This window comes from Syngnathus floridae, chromosome 1, assembly GCF_059516105.1.
Source record: "Syngnathus floridae isolate MCC-2025c chromosome 1, RoL_Sflo_1.0, whole genome shotgun sequence".
In the NCBI taxonomy this organism is placed as follows: domain Eukaryota; kingdom Metazoa; phylum Chordata; class Actinopteri; order Syngnathiformes; family Syngnathidae; genus Syngnathus; species Syngnathus floridae.
In genome coordinates, this window is record NC_142413.1 from 22,306,156 (window position 1) to 22,327,600 (window position 21,445).

General features: G+C 46.6%; 1 protein-coding gene and 1 long non-coding RNA gene across 6 annotated transcripts; one reads left to right on the forward strand and one right to left on the reverse strand.

The window, feature by feature from the left end:
* Positions 1-698: 698 nt before the first annotated feature.
* Positions 699-3,844, reverse strand: LOC148404624 (uncharacterized). Of its 3 annotated transcripts, XM_088387256.1 has the most exons (6): positions 3,393-3,837; positions 3,173-3,336; positions 2,616-2,891; positions 1,496-1,807; positions 1,316-1,410; positions 699-1,257 (listed from the first exon to the last, which is right to left on the reverse strand). In XM_088387256.1, the coding sequence occupies exons 2-5, from the start codon at positions 3,261-3,263 to the stop codon at positions 1,337-1,339; spliced, it is 753 nt and encodes a 250-aa protein (XP_088243382.1). In that variant the 5' UTR covers positions 3,264-3,336; positions 3,393-3,837; the 3' UTR covers positions 699-1,257; positions 1,316-1,336. The 3 variants fall into 3 exon arrangements, 2 of the variants coding, with proteins under 2 accessions (XP_088243382.1, XP_088243374.1); XR_015860872.1 differs by having other exon boundaries at positions 1,316-1,388; positions 3,173-3,844; XM_088387248.1 differs by having other exon boundaries at positions 3,173-3,835.
* LOC148404625 (uncharacterized) lies at positions 2,623-13,707 on the forward strand. Of its 3 annotated transcripts, none has more exons than XR_015860878.1 (6): positions 2,623-2,909; positions 3,179-4,414; positions 4,505-8,300; positions 8,582-8,861; positions 9,578-9,864; positions 13,372-13,707. It is a non-coding gene; the product is annotated as an uncharacterized LOC148404625 (long non-coding RNA). The 3 variants fall into 3 exon arrangements; XR_015860879.1 differs by having other exon boundaries at positions 2,629-2,909; positions 3,179-3,336; XR_015860877.1 differs by having other exon boundaries at positions 2,630-2,909; positions 3,179-3,327.
* Positions 13,708-21,445: the final 7,738 nt, after the last annotated feature.

The window sequence follows — 21,445 nt, forward strand, 5'->3', positions numbered from 1 at the left end:
CATTTCCTTGCAAGCAATCAACAATGTGGCAAGAAAGGTGTTACACACAACTGGGTGTGGCGAAATTTGTCCTCTGCATTTAACCCATCCCCGAGGGGAGCAGTGAGCAGCAGCGGTGCCGCGCTCGGGAATCATTTGGTGATTTAACCCCCCAATACTAACCCTTAATGTTGGCACTCAGCATTAAGGGTTAGTATTGGGGAAGATGCAAGCAAAAGATTTGAAAAGTCTCAAAACATGAAGCCACAAGGAACCAATGATCCCGCAGCGCTAGCGGCAATCTTCAATCTACCTAGAGTGCCCCAGAAGTACCTGGTACCTGGCATGCATCAGGCCTTACACCTCTGTGAACAATGTCTGGGAGGTTGTTGCCGCACAAAACGTTAGGCCGCATGGATGTTAGTGTGGTATTATTAAAAAGGGTGGGGCTATAGAGGGTGCTTTATTGTGGATATTTTTAAGAAATCCAAGCAATTGTCAAAGCGCAGCGCATCTAGGTAGAGACATGCTGTCTTCTAAAAGAGCAGAGTACAAATATATCCCTGGGCTTTGTTGCACACAATACCTCACGTCAAAATGGCGCTGAGGGCTTCTGAGAAACAACTTGGCCAGATTTCCACTGACGTTAACCGCCAAGGTGCATTTATCATCCAATTTGTCATCCAAAGTTTGTAATTGAAGCTGTATTTGAAGCTGTATTCAACAAATTTGGCCTTTATTCAAGTTAAAACCATGAGCATGCACATAATTGGAAGAATCCTTTGGAAGCAAAGCAGCATCTGACCGATCAAACTGATCCACGAAAATGAGAAAAATAAAAAAGTTTGCAAATCCCGCGGCAGCGGGCACATTCCAGGCTCTTGCTAACGGCTGCCCGTGATGCTGCAAAGCACCTTTGGCACGTCTTTCAAGCTGAAGACTATCAAGACCCGGCTGGCTCGCTGTTTTCGTGGAGTCATCATGTACATTGTATCATAACATCGAGACAGAAAAGAGCAAGGAGCACTACAAAAGTGCTGCAAATGCAATTGATTCGGTTTTCATTCTCTTGCATTTTCTCTGTGTGTGTGGGGGGGGGGGATTTTTATTTTCTTCTGTGAAACGCTGCTCATCGTCGACGTTGAGTATCATCGTCTGGAGGGCAAAATCCTTTGGGAGGCCCTCGCTGAGGGTGGAGTGGGCTCGCTGAGGGTGGAACGGGCTGCTTGCGGTGGAGTGCTCCGTCTCCTAGCCAGGGACGGACTTGGACAGCAGCAGCTGAGGAGAAGCAGAAGGCTTGAAGGGAGGTCACTTGGACGGACGGACGTTGACTCACCCGCTGGTCTTGCGGCGGGCGCTACACCATCCAGTAGAGCTGAGCCAGGATGGACATCACCAGCAGAGAAACGCTGTAGGACAGGGCACCCACACCTTTTTTTAATAAAGAGAAAGCGGTCAGCTGGGCGCATATCGAATATGAACTGTAGTGACACTTGAGACGACTGAGAGTACTGACCTTTGTCGTCAACGCTCACAACATTGCTGCCACCATTGCCACCAACATCGCCGCCCTTGAGTGTCAAGGCTGAGGATGATATCTCAGTGCCGTCGAATTGTTTGGCCACGCAAACGTATTTGACGTTGACGGTTGGGTCAGGTTTGCTGACGATCATGACCGCCTTGCCCAGAATGTAGTCTCCATGGCCGACCGGAGCGTCGTCCTTCTTCCACACGAGGTCTTTGAAGTGTTCATTCTCGTTGATGGAGCAGTGCAAGGCCACAGAGTTACCAGTGTAACGTTTGACCTGGACACCGGAGGCTAGCTTTTCTATTAGACAAAGAAAATGCGGCACATTCACTTTTTGCCCAAAGGTTGCCAACGTGTGATGGCAACAAAATGTTGGACCTTTGAAAAGGGGGCAAATCATCGTTTGGATTGCATACATTCCAAAAAGCTAACTTTAGATCATTACAAGAAAGAAATGTTTGACCTTTTAGAAGGGGGGCAGATCACCTTTTGGATTGCATAAATTCCAAAAAGTTTGAATCATTACAACAAAGAAATGGTTGACCTTTTAAAAGGGGGGCAGCAGATCATCTTTTGGATTGCATAAATTTCAAAAAGCTAACTTTGAATCATTACAACAAAGAAATGGTTGACCTTTTAAAAGGGGGCAGGAGATCCATCTTTTGGATTGCATAAATTCCAAAAAGCAAAATTATTACAACAAAGAAATGGTTGACCTTTTAAAAGCGGGCAGATATTCTTTTGGATTGCATTTTACTCAAAAGTCCAAAAAGCTAACTTTGAATCATTACAGCAAAGAAATGGTTGACCTTTTAAAAGGGCGCAGATCATCTTCCGGATTGCATTTTACTCAAATTCCAAAAAGCGAACTTTGAATCGTTCCAGTGAAAATCTCACACTTTTCAGACAATCTTTTGGATGGCATTTTACGATAAATTCTACAGGATGATAAAGGCAACTTTGAATCATTAATAAATACTATCATCATTCATAATAAAATCTCGCAACAGGCCCCCTAGAACACTTTGGACTTTTTGCTCTTGAATCGGAGGTTGGCTGTGATGCCAAAAGAGGAAACTTAGTAGTGATAGTGATACTTCAAACTCACCCACAATCTTAACATAGAACACCTTCACTGTAGCGCTTGCAATCGCAGTCCCCTCGATGGCCACGTACGTCCCTTTGTCGTCGGCCTTCAGTGTTGTGATCGTCGCGCTCTTCTTTTTTGTGTCAGTGCTGTCGAAGGTTGCCCAGTCATCGGCGAGAGTTGATCCTTCCTTCTTCCAGGTGATCGCTTCTTGAGTGCTACTGCCGCTATTCAATTCGAGCTTTTGACCCACATTGCAGGTGCATATGTTGTCCGTATCGCACGAGCAGGTTGGGGCTGCCAGAAGTAGAAAAGGTGAATTCCTCCCAGTCCGTCCCATACATCAAAGTACACCCTCAACAATGCTGGCTTAAGAAGAGCCATCCCAATCGGCGGTAAAAATTGGAGCGGCCCATGCACCATGCAAGTTTTTTTTTTTCATTTGGTAACACAACACAAAGTTGAGTAACTTCCTGGGTCTGTCAGCACTTTTAAGGGTGTACCCAAAAAACGAGTTTACTTTAGTGCTGACTTTGCAATGTCGATCGCGCATCTCAAAAGACAATTTCGACTGTTACCTGCAGCAGCAGCAGCAGCAGCAGCAGCAGCAGCGAGGCACAAGAACTCGAGGAGCAGCACAAGTGCAAGCTGCATCTTGAGGTTCAGCATTGCAGACGATCTCTCTCCAAGCAGGCACGGAGTCCGCAACAAGTCTTGGCGGCGGCGGCGGCAGGTAGGTTAGGTAGGTAGGTAGGTAGGTAGGTAGGTAGGTAGGTAGGTAGGTAGGTAGGTAGGTAGGTAGGTAGGTAGGTAGGTAGGTAGGTAGGTAGGTAGGTAGGTAGGTAGGTAGGGCACAAGGCGGACGCAGTCAGGCAGCTGGCAGCGAGCGCAGTGTGCAAGTGATGGCTGCTCCGCCCGCCGTAGATCATGATCCGCACGTCACATACAGCAAACGTCAGCAAGCGGCTTTGACACGCAGGGGACACTTCGAGCCTTTTGCTTTCAAAACAAAGCATGTGGGGAGGGGGCCCCCGGCCACCTGACGTGACGTTTGGCGCCCTCTTTGCATGACGCGGCGAGCGTCAGTGACACGCAGGCGGCTTCTGCCAGCAAATCCCGCAAACAGCGCATTTTGTCTGCGAGAGAACCCCATTTTTAATCATTTCTTTCCAACTGCATTGCCTTCCTTTCTCTCCGTTATTTCCCCAAGAGCAAAAGTCTCGCAGGTCTCGCAGAGTTCAAATGCCCGCATTTTCCAATTCGTGCTGCGTCATCATTGACACCGCCGCCACTTTAAAGACAAAGGCAAACAACAAGCAGGCACGTGCACTCATAGGAGGCAGGTGAGGCAGTGCCTCACCTTGCCACCAGGGGCGGTAAAGGGCTCAACATGGTTTCCTCAGCTGTCACCATAAGTTGTTAAAAAATGAATATTATAATAAAACATAATATAATATCTGTCCTGTGGTCTATGCTTTTAATGCAATTTTGGTGTGTTTCCTATACATTTGGATCATTTTCATAGTCAAAATAGCTGTAGTTCTTGTCTCGGGAGATGAGATTCATGGAGGCTGAGGCAGTGACAGGTACTGCCTCTCAGGGCGTGCGTGTGAGAGTGTGCACCACTCACACACTGTACTGAGCGCGTGCAAACGGCGCGTGCTTGCAGTCAGCGGGAAAATACGGGCCTTGAGGCAGCCAGTACTTTTTTCTCAAAGATGGGGCGATCGTGAGCCTGCGGCTAACAGTTCACTACACGAGTAAATGCAAGAGTAAATTAAGAAGAAAAAAAAGAAAAGAAAAACAACCAACAACATTCGGTGCTAACGCGTTGCTATTTGGCTTTATTTTCCCTGAAAATGGAGGATATAATTTCGAAGATAAGACATTTTTCAAAACTTGTTTTTCAGTCAAAGCAAGAAATCATAAGTAAGGGAAGACCAACGCCAGATTTGCAAGGATTAATTCAAACTACGGGCCTCCCGGGACGGACTACAACACGTTCGTTTCAAAAGGATTGGTGCTCTAAAAAAGACTTCATTTACAAGTTAAGGTAAGAACACTGCAGTGGTGTGTTTAAATGTACAGTGGTGTGTTTAAAATGTTATTAAATTTAATCAAGAATGGGATAACAACCATGTATGCTTGAAAATCTGACTTGTGAGTCAGTGCCTTAGCGTCATGCAGTACGTTTGTAAATCTGACTCTGACTCAGTGCCTTACCAACCCCAACCCTCACCTCACGTCACTGACAACAAGCACGTATAGGTGACGAATCGTAGGCAAGCCCATTTTGGAAGTCAATGCACTTGTTTTCAACTCAAATGAAAGGCAACAACAAGGTTTCTCAGGGTGCCACGATGCGATGCCTCCAGGCTCCTTTTTGGCAACTGCTTATAGTGCTCCCTGTACTTGTCTTGCCAGTATACTCGGCATCTGCTGGGAGTGTCAGAACAACCAGCATAATAATTATATTGTCGACAATCTCACATTTAATCAATATCAAAAGAACGATATGGTTAAATATGTGCTTTTTTTTCTCTCCAAATGTTTCACGCATAGTCATAGCCCAGGGGTGTCCAACTCATTTTTTTCGCGGGCCGCATTGTAGTCGTAGCTTCTTTCGGAGGGCCATTAAGACTGTCATTCCAAATCAATGTATGAGCACCTCATATTATATACAGTAAAAGCTACAAAACAAACTGACTCGTTTTCAAATCGGATGAGTAAAAACTGGTCAAATATTAAAAAACATAGATATTATCAAAAGTGAAGGCAATTTGTAATGACACACACATTTGATGCACAATTTGTCTTCGCAGGCCACATAGAATGATGTGGTGGGCCGTATCTGGGCCCCTGTGTCATATGGCCTATTCAATCCCATGCATTGATAGTCTGTTCTTTACCCGTCATTTGCTCTGAGCTAGTACTGGTCCTACCGTCTGAAGCACCAAAACTGGCAACATTTCCACCTTTGCATGGGAAAACATGGAGATATATGTTGATATTAATTTAGCCAGGGCCAGTTACAAAGTTTAGAGGAATGTGCATGTAAGAAAGAATAACAAATGACTCTTCAACTTACAAAATCAACTAGAACTAAAGCTAACAATAAATCAGCAGAGGGACAGCCTTATTACATGGCACCGCCTTTCCTCTTCTTTTTGCCACGTTCGAAGTCTATTGACCTCTCTCGCACCGCTCGCTGCACAGCAACAGGTGTTGTGCTCGATTTGGTTCCCCCGTGAGATTTTGTTCCCCCTGCCGCGGGAGCGCGCACGCCCTGTTTGGAAAGCGAAAAACCGATGCCGTACGGCGTCGTACGGCGTCAGCACTATGTTGTTTTCAATAAAAACATGAAGAATTCACGTTTGCGTCAGTCAATTTTAATTTTTATAAAGGATTATTCTCATTTGATGTCTTTAAATTCATCCGCGTTCTGCCATTGAAGCGGGGTGCATTCAAAGACCAGTCGTAAAGACGGAACACTCACTCACTTCACCAAAAAGCAACGATATAATTACGTGAGCTCTTTGCATAAACCTCGATGCAAAGAAACTCCTCCTTTTGGGTACCGTTACATGCTACAAGGAGTATATATTACAAAGGAGACTTTATTCTTAATTGTAATCATCATTCATCCATCCATTTTATTACTCAGGTATTTTCAAAGCAAATTAATATTGTTGCATTTATTAATTTGCTTTAAAATGACAGCGCAATATAATCAAAAGCTGACACTCTAGCAGTGTCACACGTGTTCATTTAAGAAAAAGCCACACACGTTTTGTGATCAAATCTTTCATAACGACAATGATTTGAGTGAATTGATTTGAATGAATAATTGAGAAGAAATTTCAGTTCTGAAGGCTCCTTTTGTCCCAAGCAAAGTGAAAGGTGGTGGGATAAAAATTGTAACAGGAACGCTATAAAAAATGTCAAGGCGTGAATATTTGTGCCCCCCTCCCATTTTGAGAACGGTGAGTCCTGGACATCGACTGGCTTTTTTTCTGTCTTCCTGGGGGTCTGCTCAGGTAGTGTGGCAAATTTGAACAGGTTCCCTCATTCCTGGCCCAAGTTACAGGGGGGGAACATATCCTCACGGGTGGCCCGTGAGGATATGTTCCCCCCCCTTATTTTGAGAACGGTGAGTCCTAGACTCCAGCTGTTTTTTTTCTGTCTTCCTGGGGGTCTGCTCAGGTAGTGTGGCAAATTTGAACAGGTTCCCTCATTCCTAGCCCAAGTTACAGGGGGGGAACATATCCTCCCGGGAGGCCCGTAGTTTGAATTAATCCTTGCAAATCTGGCGTTGGTCTTCCCTTACTTATGATTTCTTGCTTTGACTGAAAAACAAGTTTTGAAAAATGTCTTATCTTCGAAATTATATCCTCCATTTTCAGGGAAAATAAAGCCAAATAGCAACGCGTTAGCACCGAATGTTGTTGGTTGTTTTTCTTTTCTTTTTTTTCTTCTTAATTTACTCTTGCATTTACTCGTGTAGTGAACTATTAGCCGCAGGCTCACGATCGCCCCATCTTTGAGGTAAAAGTACTGGCTGCCTCAAGGCCCGTATTTTCCCGCTGACTGCAAGCACGCGCCGTTTGCACGCGCTCAGTACAGTGTGTGAGTGGTGCACACTCTCACACGCACGCCCTGAGAGGCACTACCTGTCACTGCCTCAGCCTCCATGAATCTCATCTCCCGAGACAAGAACTACAGCTATTTTGACTATGAAAATGATCCAAATGTATAGGAAACACACCAAAATTGCATTAAAAGCATAGACCACAGGACAGATATTATATTATGTTTTATTATAATATTCATTTTTTAACAACTTATGGTGACAGCTGAGGAAACCATGTTGAGCCCTTTACCGCCCCTGGTGGCAAGGTGAGGCACTGCCTCACCTGCCTCCTATGAGTGCACGTGCCTGCTTGTTGTTTGCCTTTGTCTTTAAAGTGGCGGCGGTGTCAATGATGACGCAGCACGAATTGGAAAATGCGGGCATTTGAACTCTGCGAGACCTGCGAGACTTTTGCTCTTGGGGAAATAACGGAGAGAAAGGAAGGCAATGCAGTTGGAAAGAAATGATTAAAAATGGGGTTCTCTCGCAGACAAAATGCGCTGTTTGCGGGATTTGCTGGCAGAAGCCGCCTGCGTGTCACTGACGCTCGCCGCGTCATGCAAAGAGGGCGCCAAACGTCACGTCAGGTGGCCGGGGGCCCCCTCCCCACATGCTTTGTTTTGAAAGCAAAAGGCTCGAAGTGTCCCCTGCGTGTCAAAGCCGCTTGCTGACGTTTGCTGTATGTGACGTGCGGATCATGATCTACGGCGGGCGGAGCAGCCATCACTTGCACACTGCGCTCGCTGCCAGCTGCCTGACTGCGTCCGCCTTGTGCCCTACCTACCTACCTACCTACCTACCTACCTACCTACCTACCTACCTACCTACCTACCTACCTACCTACCTACCTACCTACCTACCTACCTACCTACCTACCTACCTACCTACCTACCTACCTACCTACCTACCTACCTAACCTACCTGCCGCCGCCGCCGCCAAGACTTGTTGCGGACTCCGTGCCTGCTTGGAGAGAGATCGTCTGCAATGCTGAACCTCAAGATGCAGCTTGCACTTGTGCTGCTCCTCGAGTTCTTGTGCCTCGCTGCTGCTGCTGCTGCTGCTGCTGCTGCTGCAGGTAACAGTCGAAATTGTCTTTTGAGATGCGCGATCGACATTGCAAAGTCAGCACTAAAGTAAACTCGTTTTTTGGGTACACCCTTAAAAGTGCTGACAGACCCAGGAAGTTACTCAACTTTGTGTTGTGTTACCAAATGAAAAAAAAAAACTTGCATGGTGCATGGGCCGCTCCAATTTTTACCGCCGATTGGGATGGCTCTTCTTAAGCCAGCATTGTTGAGGGTGTACTTTGATGTATGGGACGGACTGGGAGGAATTCACCTTTTCTACTTCTGGCAGCCCCAACCTGCTCGTGCGATACGGACAACATATGCACCTGCAATGTGGGTCAAAAGCTCGAATTGAATAGCGGCAGTAGCACTCAAGAAGCGATCACCTGGAAGAAGGAAGGATCAACTCTCGCCGATGACTGGGCAACCTTCGACAGCACTGACACAAAAAAGAAGAGCGCGACGATCACAACACTGAAGGCCGACGACAAAGGGACGGACGTACGTGGCCATCGAGGGGACTGCGATTGCAAGCGCTACAGTGAAGGTGTTCTATGTTAAGATTGTGGGTGAGTTTGAAGTATCACTATCACTACTAAGTTTCCTCTTTTGGCATCACAGCCAACCTCCGATTCAAGAGCAAAAAGTCCAAAGTGTTCTAGGGGGCCTGTTGCGAGATTTTATTATGAATGATGATAGTATTTATTAATGATTCAAAGTTGCCTTTATCATCCTGTAGAATTTATCGTAAAATGCCATCCAAAAGATTGTCTGAAAAGTGTGAGATTTTCACTGGAACGATTCAAAGTTCGCTTTTTGGAATTTGAGTAAAATGCAATCCGGAAGATGATCTGCGCCCTTTTAAAAGGTCAACCATTTCTTTGCTGTAATGATTCAAAGTTAGCTTTTTGGACTTTTGAGTAAAATGCAATCCAAAAGAATATCTGCCCGCTTTTAAAAGGTCAACCATTTCTTTGTTGTAATAATTTTGCTTTTTGGAATTTATGCAATCCAAAAGATGGATCTCCTGCCCCCTTTTAAAAGGTCAACCATTTCTTTGTTGTAATGATTCAAAGTTAGCTTTTTGAAATTTATGCAATCCAAAAGATGATCTGCTGCCCCCCTTTTAAAAGGTCAGCCATTTCTTTGTTGTAATGATTCAAACGTTTTGGAATTTATGCAATCCAAAAGGTGATCTGCCCTCCTTTTAAAAGGTAAAACATTTTGTTGTCGTCACACGCGACCTTTGGGCAAAAAGTGAAAGTGGCACATTTTTTCCCAACAGATCGGGTCACCAGTGTCAAGGTCAATCATTACACTGGAAACACGGTGGCTCTCCACTGCCTCTTGGGAGGTCAGGGTGACTTGAAGAAATTCAAAACAATCGAGTGGAAGAAGGACGGCAAGGCAATTTCTTCAAGCAAGTCCACATTGAAAGTGAACAACGCGATGCTGATCATCAATAGTGCCAGCGCATCCGACGACGGCGACTACTCTTGCGTTGGCAAATCACCCGACGGCACTGAGAAGATATCCGCGGGCTTCACACTCAACGTCTAGTGAGCAGCAGGGGTGAGTTTTCTTTGTCCCCCAGCAGGTGGCGCCCCCTAAAGGGTCACCACAGTCCATATTTGAAATGACGCTTTATCTTTGTGACCCACACAGACTAGCCCACACAGACTAGAAGACGGAGCATTCCGCTATATATATAAACACACACATACATATACACATACACATATACACATACACACATACACATATACACATAAAAAACTAACTCTTCACCCCCCGTGGGTGGTCTCTTTTTCCCTTCAAGCTCTCGGGTCCTCTACCAGAGGCCTGGGAGCTTGAGGGTTCTACGCAGTATCTTTGCTGTTCCTTGTACTGCACTTTTCTGGACTGAGATGTCAGATGTTTTTCCTGGGATCTGTTTCAGCCACTCCTCCAGTTTGGGGGTTACTGCCCCTAGTGCTCCAATGACCACAGGTACCACTGAAGTCTTCACTCTCCAGGCCTTCTCCAGCTCTTCTCTGAGCCCTTGATATTTCTCAAGTTTCTCATGTTCCTTTTTCCTAATGTTACCATCATTTGGGATGGCTATGTCAACCATAACGGCTTTCCTCTGCTCTTTGTCCACCACCACAATGTCCGGTTGGTTCGCCATTACCATTCTGTCTGTCTGGATCTGGAAGTCCCAGAGGATCTTGGCTTGGTCATTCTCTACCACCTTTGGAGGTGTTTCCCACTTGGATCTTGGGACTTCCAGTCCATACTCTGCACAGATGTTCCTGTACACTATTCCAGCTACTTGGTTATGGCGCTCCATGTATGCTTTACCTGCCAGCATCTTACACGCTGCAGTTATGTGCTGGATTGTCTCAGGACCTTCTTTGCACAATCTACACTTGGGGTCTTGTCTGGTGTGGTAGATTTGGGCCTCTAATGCTCTGGTGCTCAAGGCCTGTTCTTGTGCAGCCAGGATCAGTGCCTCTGTGCTGTCCTTCAGACCAGCTTTTTCTAGCCATTGGTAGGATTTCTGGATATCAGCCACTTCAGCTATGTTTCGGTGGTACATCCCATGTAGGGACTTGTCCTCCCATGATGGTCCCTCCAGCACCTCATCTTCCTTTGATGCCCATTGTCTGAGACATTCACTGAGCACGTGATCCGTTGGGGCCTTATCCCTGATGTACTTATGGATCTTGGATGTTTCATCTTGGATAGTGGTTCTCACGCTCGCTAGTCCTCGGCCTCCTTCTTTACGGCTCGTGTACTGTCTCAGGGTGCTGGACTTGGGATGGAACCCTCCATGCATGGTTAGGAGCTTCCGTGTCTTGATATCTGTGGTCTGTATATCCTCCTTTGGCCACCGTATGATTCCTGCAGGGTATCTGATTACTGGTAGGGCGTAGCTGTTAATGGCGAGGGACTTGTTCTTGCCGTTGAGCTGACTTCTTAGGACTTGCCTTACTCGATGGAGGTATTTGGCTGTGGCTGCTTTCCTTGTTTCCTCGTCAAGGTTGCCATTTGCCTGTGGAATTCCAAGGTATTTGTAGCTGTCCTCAATGTCTGCTATTGTTCCTTCTGGGAGTGAGACCCCCTCTGTGTGGATTACCTTTCCTCTTTTAGTCACCATGCGGCCACATTTCTCAAGTCCGAATGACATTCCGATGTCAGAGCTGTAGATCCTGGTAGTGTGGATCAGGGAGTCAGTGTCCCGCTCGTTCTTAGCGTACAGCTTTATGTCATCCATGTAGAGGAGGTGGCTGATGGTGGCCCCATTCCTGAGTTGGTATCCATAGCCCGTCTTGTTGATTATTTGGCTGAGGGGGTTCAGTCCTATACAGAACAGCATTGGGGACAGAGCGTCTCCTTGGTATATACCACATTTGATGGTCACGTGTGCAAGTGGCTTGCCATTGGCTTCAAGTGTGGTTTTCCACTGTTTCATCGAGTTGGCAATGAAGGTTCTCAGAGTCCCATTGATGTTGTACAGCCTCAAGCATTCAGTGATCCAAGTATGTGGCATTGAGTCATATGCTTTCTTGTAATCAATCCAGGCAGTGCTCAGGTTGGTACGTCTGGTTCTGCAGTCTTGGGTGACTGTTCTATCCACCAGGAGCTGATGTTTTGCTCCTCTGGTATTTTTACCAATCCCTTTCTGAGCAGTGCTCATGTATTGATCCATGTGCCCGCTGATCTGATATTATGCCCGACATCAGCTTCCATGTTGTGGAGAGGCAGGTGATTGGCCGGTAGTTGGATGGGACTGTACCCTTTGAAGGATCCTTCTGGATCAGGATCGTACGCCCTTGGTTAGCCATTCAGGGTGAGTCCCATCCCTTAGCAGCTGGTTCATTTGTGCTGCCAGGCGCTCATGGAGAGTTGTAAGTTTCTTGAGCCAGTAGCTGTGGATCATGTCAGGGCCTGGTGCTGTCCAGTTTTTCATTCCTGAGACTCTTCTCTGGATGTCTGCCACTGTGATGGTTACTGGGTTCTGTTCAGGGAGCTTGCTGTGGTCCTTTCTCAGAGCCACCAGCCACTGTGCATCCTTCTTATGTGATGCTTCCCGCTCCCATATATCCTTCCAGTACTGTTCAGTTTCCAGCCTTGGTGGGTCTGCCCTGCCACTGAGCGTACACTTTCGCTGGTTGTGTTGTGAACAACCTGTTTATTCGTCAGGCTTCATTCTCTCTTGTGTACCTCATTAGGCGGCTGGCCAAGCCTTGGAGTCTTTGTTTGGCATTTTCGAGTGCCTCAGGTATGGGCATCTGGCTGTATTTCTTGGGAACTTGCTTTTTCATTGCACCTTTCTGGGCCTCTGTCATTTGGCTCACTTCTCTCCGTGCTATCTTGATTTTGGCCTCCAGCCTTCTCTTCCATGGTGGGCACTGTTGTGGTCGCATATGGTCATTCTTCTTGTAGCCAAGCATTTCTAGGATCACTGCTGCTGAGGTGTATATCAGCTCATTGGTTTCAGTGATGGTAGCCATAGGAATTGTTGTCAGTGCTGCATTCACATCTTCTAGGAGACTTTCTGAGGGTACTTCACTTAGCCGCTGCAGTGTGTATCTAGGTTCCTGAGCATTCATTCTCGCCATGATCTTGTTCTTCAGGTCAGTTGCTGCCTCGTTCAGCTTGATTGTGCTTATTGGGGTTTCGTACCCAACCTGCACACAACTGGGTGCAGATATATATATACACATACACACACATATATATATATATATATATATATATATATATATATATGTATACACATACACACATATACATATACACATATACACATATATACACATACATATATATATATATATATATATATATATATATATATATATATATATATATGGATGGATGGATGGATGGATGGATGGATGGATGGATGGATGGATGGATATATATATATATATATATATATATATATATATATATATATATATATATATATATATATATATATATATATATATATACACACACGCACGCACACACACAGACAGACATCCACACAAAAGATGCAAGAGAATGGAAACTGAATCAATTGTATTTAAAGCACTTTTTTTTTTGTAGTGCTGCTTGCTCTTGTCTGTCTCGATGTTATGATACGGCGGAGTCAACATGCAAGATGACTCTTGGAAAACAGCGAGCCAGCCGGGTCTTGATGGTCTTCACCTTGAAGGAAGCGGCAAAGTTCCTTTGCAGCATCACAGGCAGGAGCCTGGAATGCGCCGCCGCCGCGGGATTTGCAAACGTTCTTTTTCTCATTTTCCATGCATCAGTTTGATTGTAGTTTTCGTCGCATTACGTGTGGTCAGATGCTGCCTTGCTTCTAAAGGATTCTCCCAATTATGTGCATGCTCATGGTTTGAATCTTTATTATAACTTGAATAAAGGCCAAATTTGTTATACGGCTTCCATTTGGGTGATAGATGCACCTTAGCAGTAAAGATGAGTGCAACTCTGCCCTCAAATGTTTTCTCAGAAGCATATGTTCCTATGCGCAATATCGAAGTACAAATCAAATGACATTGTCTTGGAGAAAACGTAAAGTGTCATACGTAAAGGCACAAGTCACGGAACATAGAGATCCACAGCACATGTGTCAAACTGGGCAGAGCAAAGTATTGAAAGTAGAGGGATAGGGCTGTGGTTCTTAACCTTGTTGGCCCACCAGTTCCATAGGCGCATTCAACCAAGCCCTCTTTAGTGGGGGGGGAGTTTAAATTCAAGACATTGATTTTTACTGGTGCGCCAAATGAGCCGTGCGCGTGGGTCACTTTGTTCAAAGAAAAAACACACTGCATGAGCTAACAAATGACATACCCGCAAATTAGTGTCGCTTTTGCGAGACGGGTTCAGACACGCGTCATCACGAATTTACAGGATAAATCAGGTGCGTTAAACCTCCGCAGTGGACCTCCGCCTTCTGCCCTGACACCGACTCACCGAACCCCTAGGGTTCGATCAAAGCCAGGTTTAGAACCAATGAGATAGGGGAAGTGGATAGATGGCTGAGTGGCCGTACAAGCTGGACTGAGTGTCTGTGTGGATTAATGGTGACCCACGGCTGACTGGAAGGCTGCGTTGTTTCGTATAGCTGGCCGTGGGAGGACATGCCGGCTGGCCATAGAAAGCAACCTGACAGAGCGAAGAGTAGAGCAGGCCCGAAGGAGCAGTTGCGCAGGACCGGAGGCGGCGTTCAGAGCGTTGTCTCTGTAATTATAGGCGGGTTTCGAATCTTACATTCATAGCAAAAATTCTCAAAACAGTGGTCGTGCAGCAGCTTATTGATTACAGTCGAATGGTTACAGTCTGGTTTTAGAGCGAACCACTCCACTGAGGCTGCACTTTAGCTAAAGTGACCAATGATCCCCTGGAGGCGGGGCTCGAAGGCGAGCGTCTGGTGGCCGGGCCTTTGCCCATGGGGCCCGGTCAGGCACAGCCCGAAAAGGAAACGTGGGTCCCCCTTCCCATGGGCTCATCACCTGTGGGAGGGGCCAAAGGGGTCGGGTGCAGTGCAAGCTGGGCGGCGGCCAAAGGCAGGAACCTTGGCGGTCTGATCCCCGGCTGCAGAAACTGGCTCTTGGGACATGGAATGTCACCTCTCTGGCTAGAAAGGAGCCCAAGCTGGTGTGTGAGGCAGAAAAGTTCCGACTACACATAGTCGGACTTGCATCCACGCACAGTTTGGGTTCCGGTACAAGCCCTCTCGAGAGGGGCTGGACTCTCTTCCACTGTGGAGTTGCCCACGGTGAGAGGCGTCGAGCAGGTGTGGGTATACTTATTGCCCCCCGGCTGGGCACCTGCACATTGGGGTTCACCTCGGTGAACGAGAGGGTAGCCTCCCTCCGCCTTGGCAGCTCAGATTACCCACCCTTTTTGGAGTCCCTGGAGGAAGTGCTGGAGAGCGCTCCTTCTGGGGACTCCATTGTTCTACTGGGTGACTTCAATGCTCACGTGAGCAATGACAGTGAGACCTGGAAGGGCGTGATTGGGAGGAACGCCCCCCCCCCCCCCGATCTGAACCCGAGCGGTGTTCTATTATTGGACTTCTGTGCTTGACACGGATATTCTATAATGAACACCATGTTCAAACATAAGGGTGTCCATGTGTGCACTTGGCACCAGTACACCCTAGGCCGCAGTTCGATGATCGACTTTGTAGTGGTGTCATCGGATTTGCGGCCGCATGTTTTGGACACTCGGACGAAGAGAGGGGCGGAGCTGTCAACTGATCACCACCTGGTGGTGGGTTGGCTCCGATGGTGGGGGAAGATGCAGGTCCGACCTGGCAGACCCAAACGCTCTGCGAGGGTCTGCTGGGAACGTCTGGCAGAATCCCCTGTCAGGAAGAGCTTCAACTCCTACCTCCGGCAGAGCTTTTCCCACATCCCGGGGGAGGCGGGGGACATTGAGTCCGAGTGGACCATGTTCCGGGCCTCCATTGTTGAGGCGGCCGACCTGAGCTGTGGCCGTAAGGTCGTTGGTGCCTGTCGTGGCGGCAATCCCCGAACCCGCTGGTAGACACCGGCGGTAAGGGATGCCATCAAGCTGAAGAAGGAGTCCTATCGGGCCGTTTTAGCCTGCGGGACTCCGGAGGCAGCTGACAGGTACCGGCTGGCCAAGCGGAACGTGGCTTCGGCGGTTGCTGAGGCAAAAACCCGGGCGTGGGAGGAGTTTGGCGAGGCCATGGAGAATGACTTCCGGAAAGCTTCGAGAAAATTCTGGTCCACCATCCGGCGTCTCAGGAGGGGGAAGCAGTGCAACGTCAACACTGTTTACAGTGGGGATGGCGTGCTGCTGACCTCGACTCGGGACGTCGTGAGTCGGTGGGGAGAATACTTCGAAGACCTCCTCAGTTCCACCTACACGCCTTCCTTTTGTGGTCTTGGAGAAGGCGTTCGACCGTGTCCCTTGGGAGGTTCTGTGGAGGGTGCTTCGGGAGTACGGGGTGCCGAGCCAACTGATAAGGGCGGTTCGATCCCTGTATCACCGATGCCGATGAGTTTGGTCCGCATTTCCAGCAGTAAGTCGGATTTGTTCCCAGTGAGGGTTGGACTCCGCCCTTTGTCACTGATTCTGTTCATAATTTTTATGGACAGAATTTCTAGGCGCAGCCGAGGCGTTGAGGGGAGCCGGTTTGGGGACCTCAGCATTGCGTCTCTGCTTTTTGCAGACGACGTGGTGCTGTTGGCTTCTTCAGGCCGTGATCTCCAGCTCTCACTGGAGCGGTTCGTAGCCGAGTGTGAAGCGGTCAGGATGAGGGTCATGGTCCTCGATCGGAAAAGGGTGGAATGCCCTCTCCGGATCGGGGATGAGATCCTGCCCCAAGTAGAGGAGTTTAAGTCTCTTGGGGTCTTGTTCACGAGTGAGGGGAGGATGGAGCGCGAGATTGACAGGCGGATCGGTGCAGCGTCGGCAGTAATGCGGACTCTGTACCGGTCCGCCGTGGTAAAGAGAGAGCTGAGCCAAAAGGCAAAGCTCTCAATTTACCGGTCGATTTACGCTCCTACCCTCACCTAGGGTCACGAGCTATGGGTCGTGACCGAAAGAACGAGATCCCGGATACAAGCGGCCGAAATGAGTTTTCTCCGCAGGATCTCCGGGCTCTCCCTTAGAGATAGGGTGAGAAGCTCGGTCATCCGGGAGAGACTCGGAGTAGAGTCGCTACTCTTCCACATTGAGAGGAGCCAGATGAGGTGGCTCGGGCATCTCATCAGGATGCCTCCTGGACGCCTCCCTGGGGAGGTGTTCCGGGCATGTCCCACCGGTAGGAGACCCCGGGGACGACCCAGGACGAGCTGGAGTGACTATGTCTCTCAGCTGGCCTGGGAACGCCCTGGGATCCCCCGGGATGAGCTGGACGAAGTGGCTGGGGAGAGGGAAGTCTGGGAGTCCCTCCTGAAGCTGCTGCCCCCGCAACCCGACCCCGGATAAGCGGAAGAAGATGGATGGATGGATGGATGGATGGATGGATGGATGGATGGATGGATGGATGGATGGATGGATGGATGGATGGATGGATGGATGGATGGATGGATGGATGGATGGACCAATGATCCGGCCATCTCATAACACACAGGATCAGGCAAACGAGAATCAAGCGGCAGGCGTGCGTGTCAAAACAGACAAAACTGTGGTGACTCGAGAGATGGGGACTCGTGTTACTGTGACTTGGACTCAAGTCGCTGTTTTGATGACTTGTGACTTGACTTGACCAAAAAAAAAAAAAAAACTTGAGACTCGACTTGGAAGTTAAAGACTCGGGACTTGACTTGAGACACGATGGCTTTGAATGACTTCAGTGTTATTTAGTTGATGTTTTCAGTTTGAATATAAAATTACTAATACATTTTTAAAAAATCATATCGATAACACGGTAGGAGAGCGCAGGCTGAGAATGATGTTGTCATGATTGGATCACTACCCTGTTAATCAATCAGCCGTGCCCTCTCTACGTACCGAACGTGTTTGTTGGAGAATCACGCCCCTTTATATCACATAAACATGTCAGCGGGAGCGGTACCGCGAGTCATCATCACCTTCGGCTATTGTAATTACCTTTATGACGGACAGCACAGTGCAAGATATGCAACAGAAACATTTCAGACAGCCAGACGACAACTTCAAACTTTGTCCGTCATTTGAAGAGCCATTCTGCCCAGTAAGTGCTTTTCATTTATCTAAATAGGTGTGTGTATATATAGCTTTAATGCAATGAATATGATGATGATGAAACTGAAGTAAATATGATTTGATATGGAGCAAGTTAATAAATAAAAACTACAGTTAAGCCTCAAAGAACCTTTTTTTTTTTTAACCATATACAATGTTGCATGTTGCATGTCTGTCAGACCATACGGTACATCCCCACAGAGACAAGTGAAATTCTACAAAGTTGAACGTTGTATCCCCGCTGTGAGGGAATCTTTTTCTAAGAACAAGCTGTTATTTTTTCTGACAATGTTGAAGTTGATAGAGCTCTGGTGTCTCCAGATGTTACAGATGAAACATAAAATGTTTCTAACGCTCTGTAATGTGTTTCTTCTTTCAGATTTTTCTCAGATGTTTTTTTCATATTGCAACTCAAATGTGTCAGACACTGTCCGCAGACGTTAATTTGTTTAGATTGAGCTGTCAATAGATCATTGTGTGAGGTATTTTAAATTTTTTTTTTTTTTATTCCATGGTGTATTTTACTCAATATCAGTAATTACAGTGCAAATCCAAATTATTGTCATATGTTTGAAACAGGTTAGACACATTGGACAATGGTGGTTACTTATTTCTTGTCTTTTCTCGTTTCCAAGATGAGATTCTGCGCGTAAAATTGCAATAATAAGGTGACTTGACCTATTTAAGGACTTGACTTGACTTGACTTGACTTGACTTGACTTGACTTGACTTGACTTGACTTGACTTGACTTGACTTGACTTGACTTGACTTGACTTGACTTGACTTGACTTGACTTGACTTGACTTCACTTCACTTCACTTCACTTCACTTCACTTCACCTCACCTCACCTCACTTCACTTCACTTCACTTCACTTCACTTCACTTCACTTCACTTCACTTCACTTCACTTCACTTGACGTAATCCGTGACTTGACTTGCCCAAGAAAAAAATGACTTGGGACTTACTTGAGACTTTAAGGTTAAGACTTGAGACCTACTTGAGACTTGCACATGTGACTTGGTCCCATCTCTGTGTGGTGAGGACTGATGATGAGCAGTTCCGTATTGGCGACGCGCGCCTCTGAGCTCAAGCGACAGCGGAGATGTGACACGGCCGCGGACGCAGGAAAAACAATGCAGCGTGGAGAAACAGTGATAGCTGATCGATAGCTGATCGATAGCTGAGCCGTGACACGTTTACACTTGAAAATACAATTGAGTGTTTGGAAATAAAACGACGATATCCATCTTGTGCGGAAGCCCTCGCACTGCTCGGCTGCAGGGAGGGTCGGCACGTCAGCCGGTCAGCCCGGCAAGAGCGGAGCGGAGCCGTGACACCTTTACAATTTAAAATGTTTTTAAAATACAATCACGTATTTACAAGTACAAAAGAGTGTACAAAAATAAAATGACAAAAGTCTTGTGCGGATGCGCTCGCGTTGGGCCGCGGGGGCGCGTCAGTCGGCCAGCACGCAAGAGCAGAGAGGAGCCAGACACGTTTGGACTTCAAAAAAAGGTTCATCATGGACTCGTGTGGATATTGGAACAACATATTTACTCTTATTTATTTCTATTATTTATTGAAATAAATAAGAATGTTTCTGACAGTCAGTTTGACTTCAACATTTTTACAAGTGTTTGAAATGACAAAAATAATGTGTTTAGAAAACTACAAAGTGTAGAAAACAACAACAACAAACTGCAATAAAGGTTCATGAAGGTCTTGTGCGGATATTGTAACAATGCAATTACTCTTATCGATTGTCTTATTCATTTAAATAAAGACTGTTGATGAAAATCAGGTTGACTTTAAAATGTTTATATATGTGTTTAAAATATTAAATAGCATTTAAAAGTACAATACAGTTTTAAAAAATACAATGGAGGTTCACAAAAGTATTTTATGGGTGTGGTAAATTTCTCAACATTGCAGATTTTCACCTATCGCGGGTGGTTTTGGAAGCAATTATCCGCGACAGATGAGGGATTACTGTCACGCCCGGACTGACGGTAGGGAGAACCGTGAGTATTCCCGAAGCGCCGGCCTAGGATTGGCCTGTTGTTGTTTTTTTTTTTTTGTTTTTTTAAGTCTGCGCGCCCATCAGAGAGACAGGCCAGGCCACTCAGGCCGGGAGCATGTGAGGAGGGAAAGACGATTGGTTTGTATATCAATTGACACCCGCCCCCACAGTCCGTATCAACCACACAGAGCGCGTGTGGAGGAAGGGGTGTGTTACGTATATCAGGTGCCGGTGTTGTGCTCGATTTGGTTCCCCCGTGAGATTTTGTTCCCCCTGCCGCGGGAGCGCGCACAGCTTGTTTGGAAAGCGAAAAACCGATGCCGTACGGCGTCCGCCGGCGTCAGCACTATGTTGTTTTCAATAAAAACATGAAGAATTCACGTTTGCGTCAGTCAATTTTAATTTTTATAAAGGATTATTCTCATTTGATGTCTTTAAATTCATCCGCGTTCTGCCATTGAAGCGGGGTGCATTCAAAGACCAGTCGTACAGACGGAACACTCACTCACTTCACCAAAAAGCAACGATATAATTACGTGAGCTCTTTGCATAAACCTCGATGCAAAGAAACTCCTCCTTTTGGGTACCGTTACATGCTACAAGGAGTATATATTACAAAGGAGACTTTATTCTTAATTGTAATCATCATTCATCCATCCATTTTATTACTCAGGTATTTTCAAAGCAAATTAATATTGTTGCATTTATTAATTTGCTTTAAAATGACAGCGCAATATAATTAAAAGCTGACACTCTAGCAATGTCAAACGTGTTCATTTAAGAAAAAGCCACACACGTTTTGTGATCAAATCTTTCATAACGACAATGATTTGAGTGAATTGATTTGAATGAATAATTGAGAAGAAATTTCAGTTCTGAAGGCTCCTTTTGTCCCAAGCAAAGTGAAAGGTGGTGGGATAAAAATTGTAACAGGAACGCTATAAAAAATGTCAAGGCGTGAATATTTGTGCCCCCCTCCCATTTTGAGAACGGTGAGTCCTGGACATCGACTGGCTTTTTTTCTGTCTTCCTGGGGGTCTGCTCAGGTAGTGTGGCAAATTTGAACAGGTTCCCTCATTCCTGGCCCAAGTTACAGGGGGGGAACATATCCTCACGGGTGGCCCGTGAGGATATGTTCCCCCCCCTTATTTTGAGAACGGTGAGTCCTAGACTCCAGCTGTTTTTTTTCTGTCTTCCTGGGGGTCTGCTCAGGTAGTGTGGCAAATTTGAACAGGTTCCCTCATTCCTAGCCCAAGTTACAGGGGGGGAACATATCCTCACGGGTGCATAATTTCCAACTCTATGCTTAATACGCTTGAATGCTTACTCAAAAGAAGCATATCAAGCGATGTAAGATGGTGGGGCCAGAGCCGAGTGACACCCTATCTCACCGTGTGCATAGATAGAATAGGCAGCTTCTTTGCCTCAGGCCAAACGGGGCAAAAA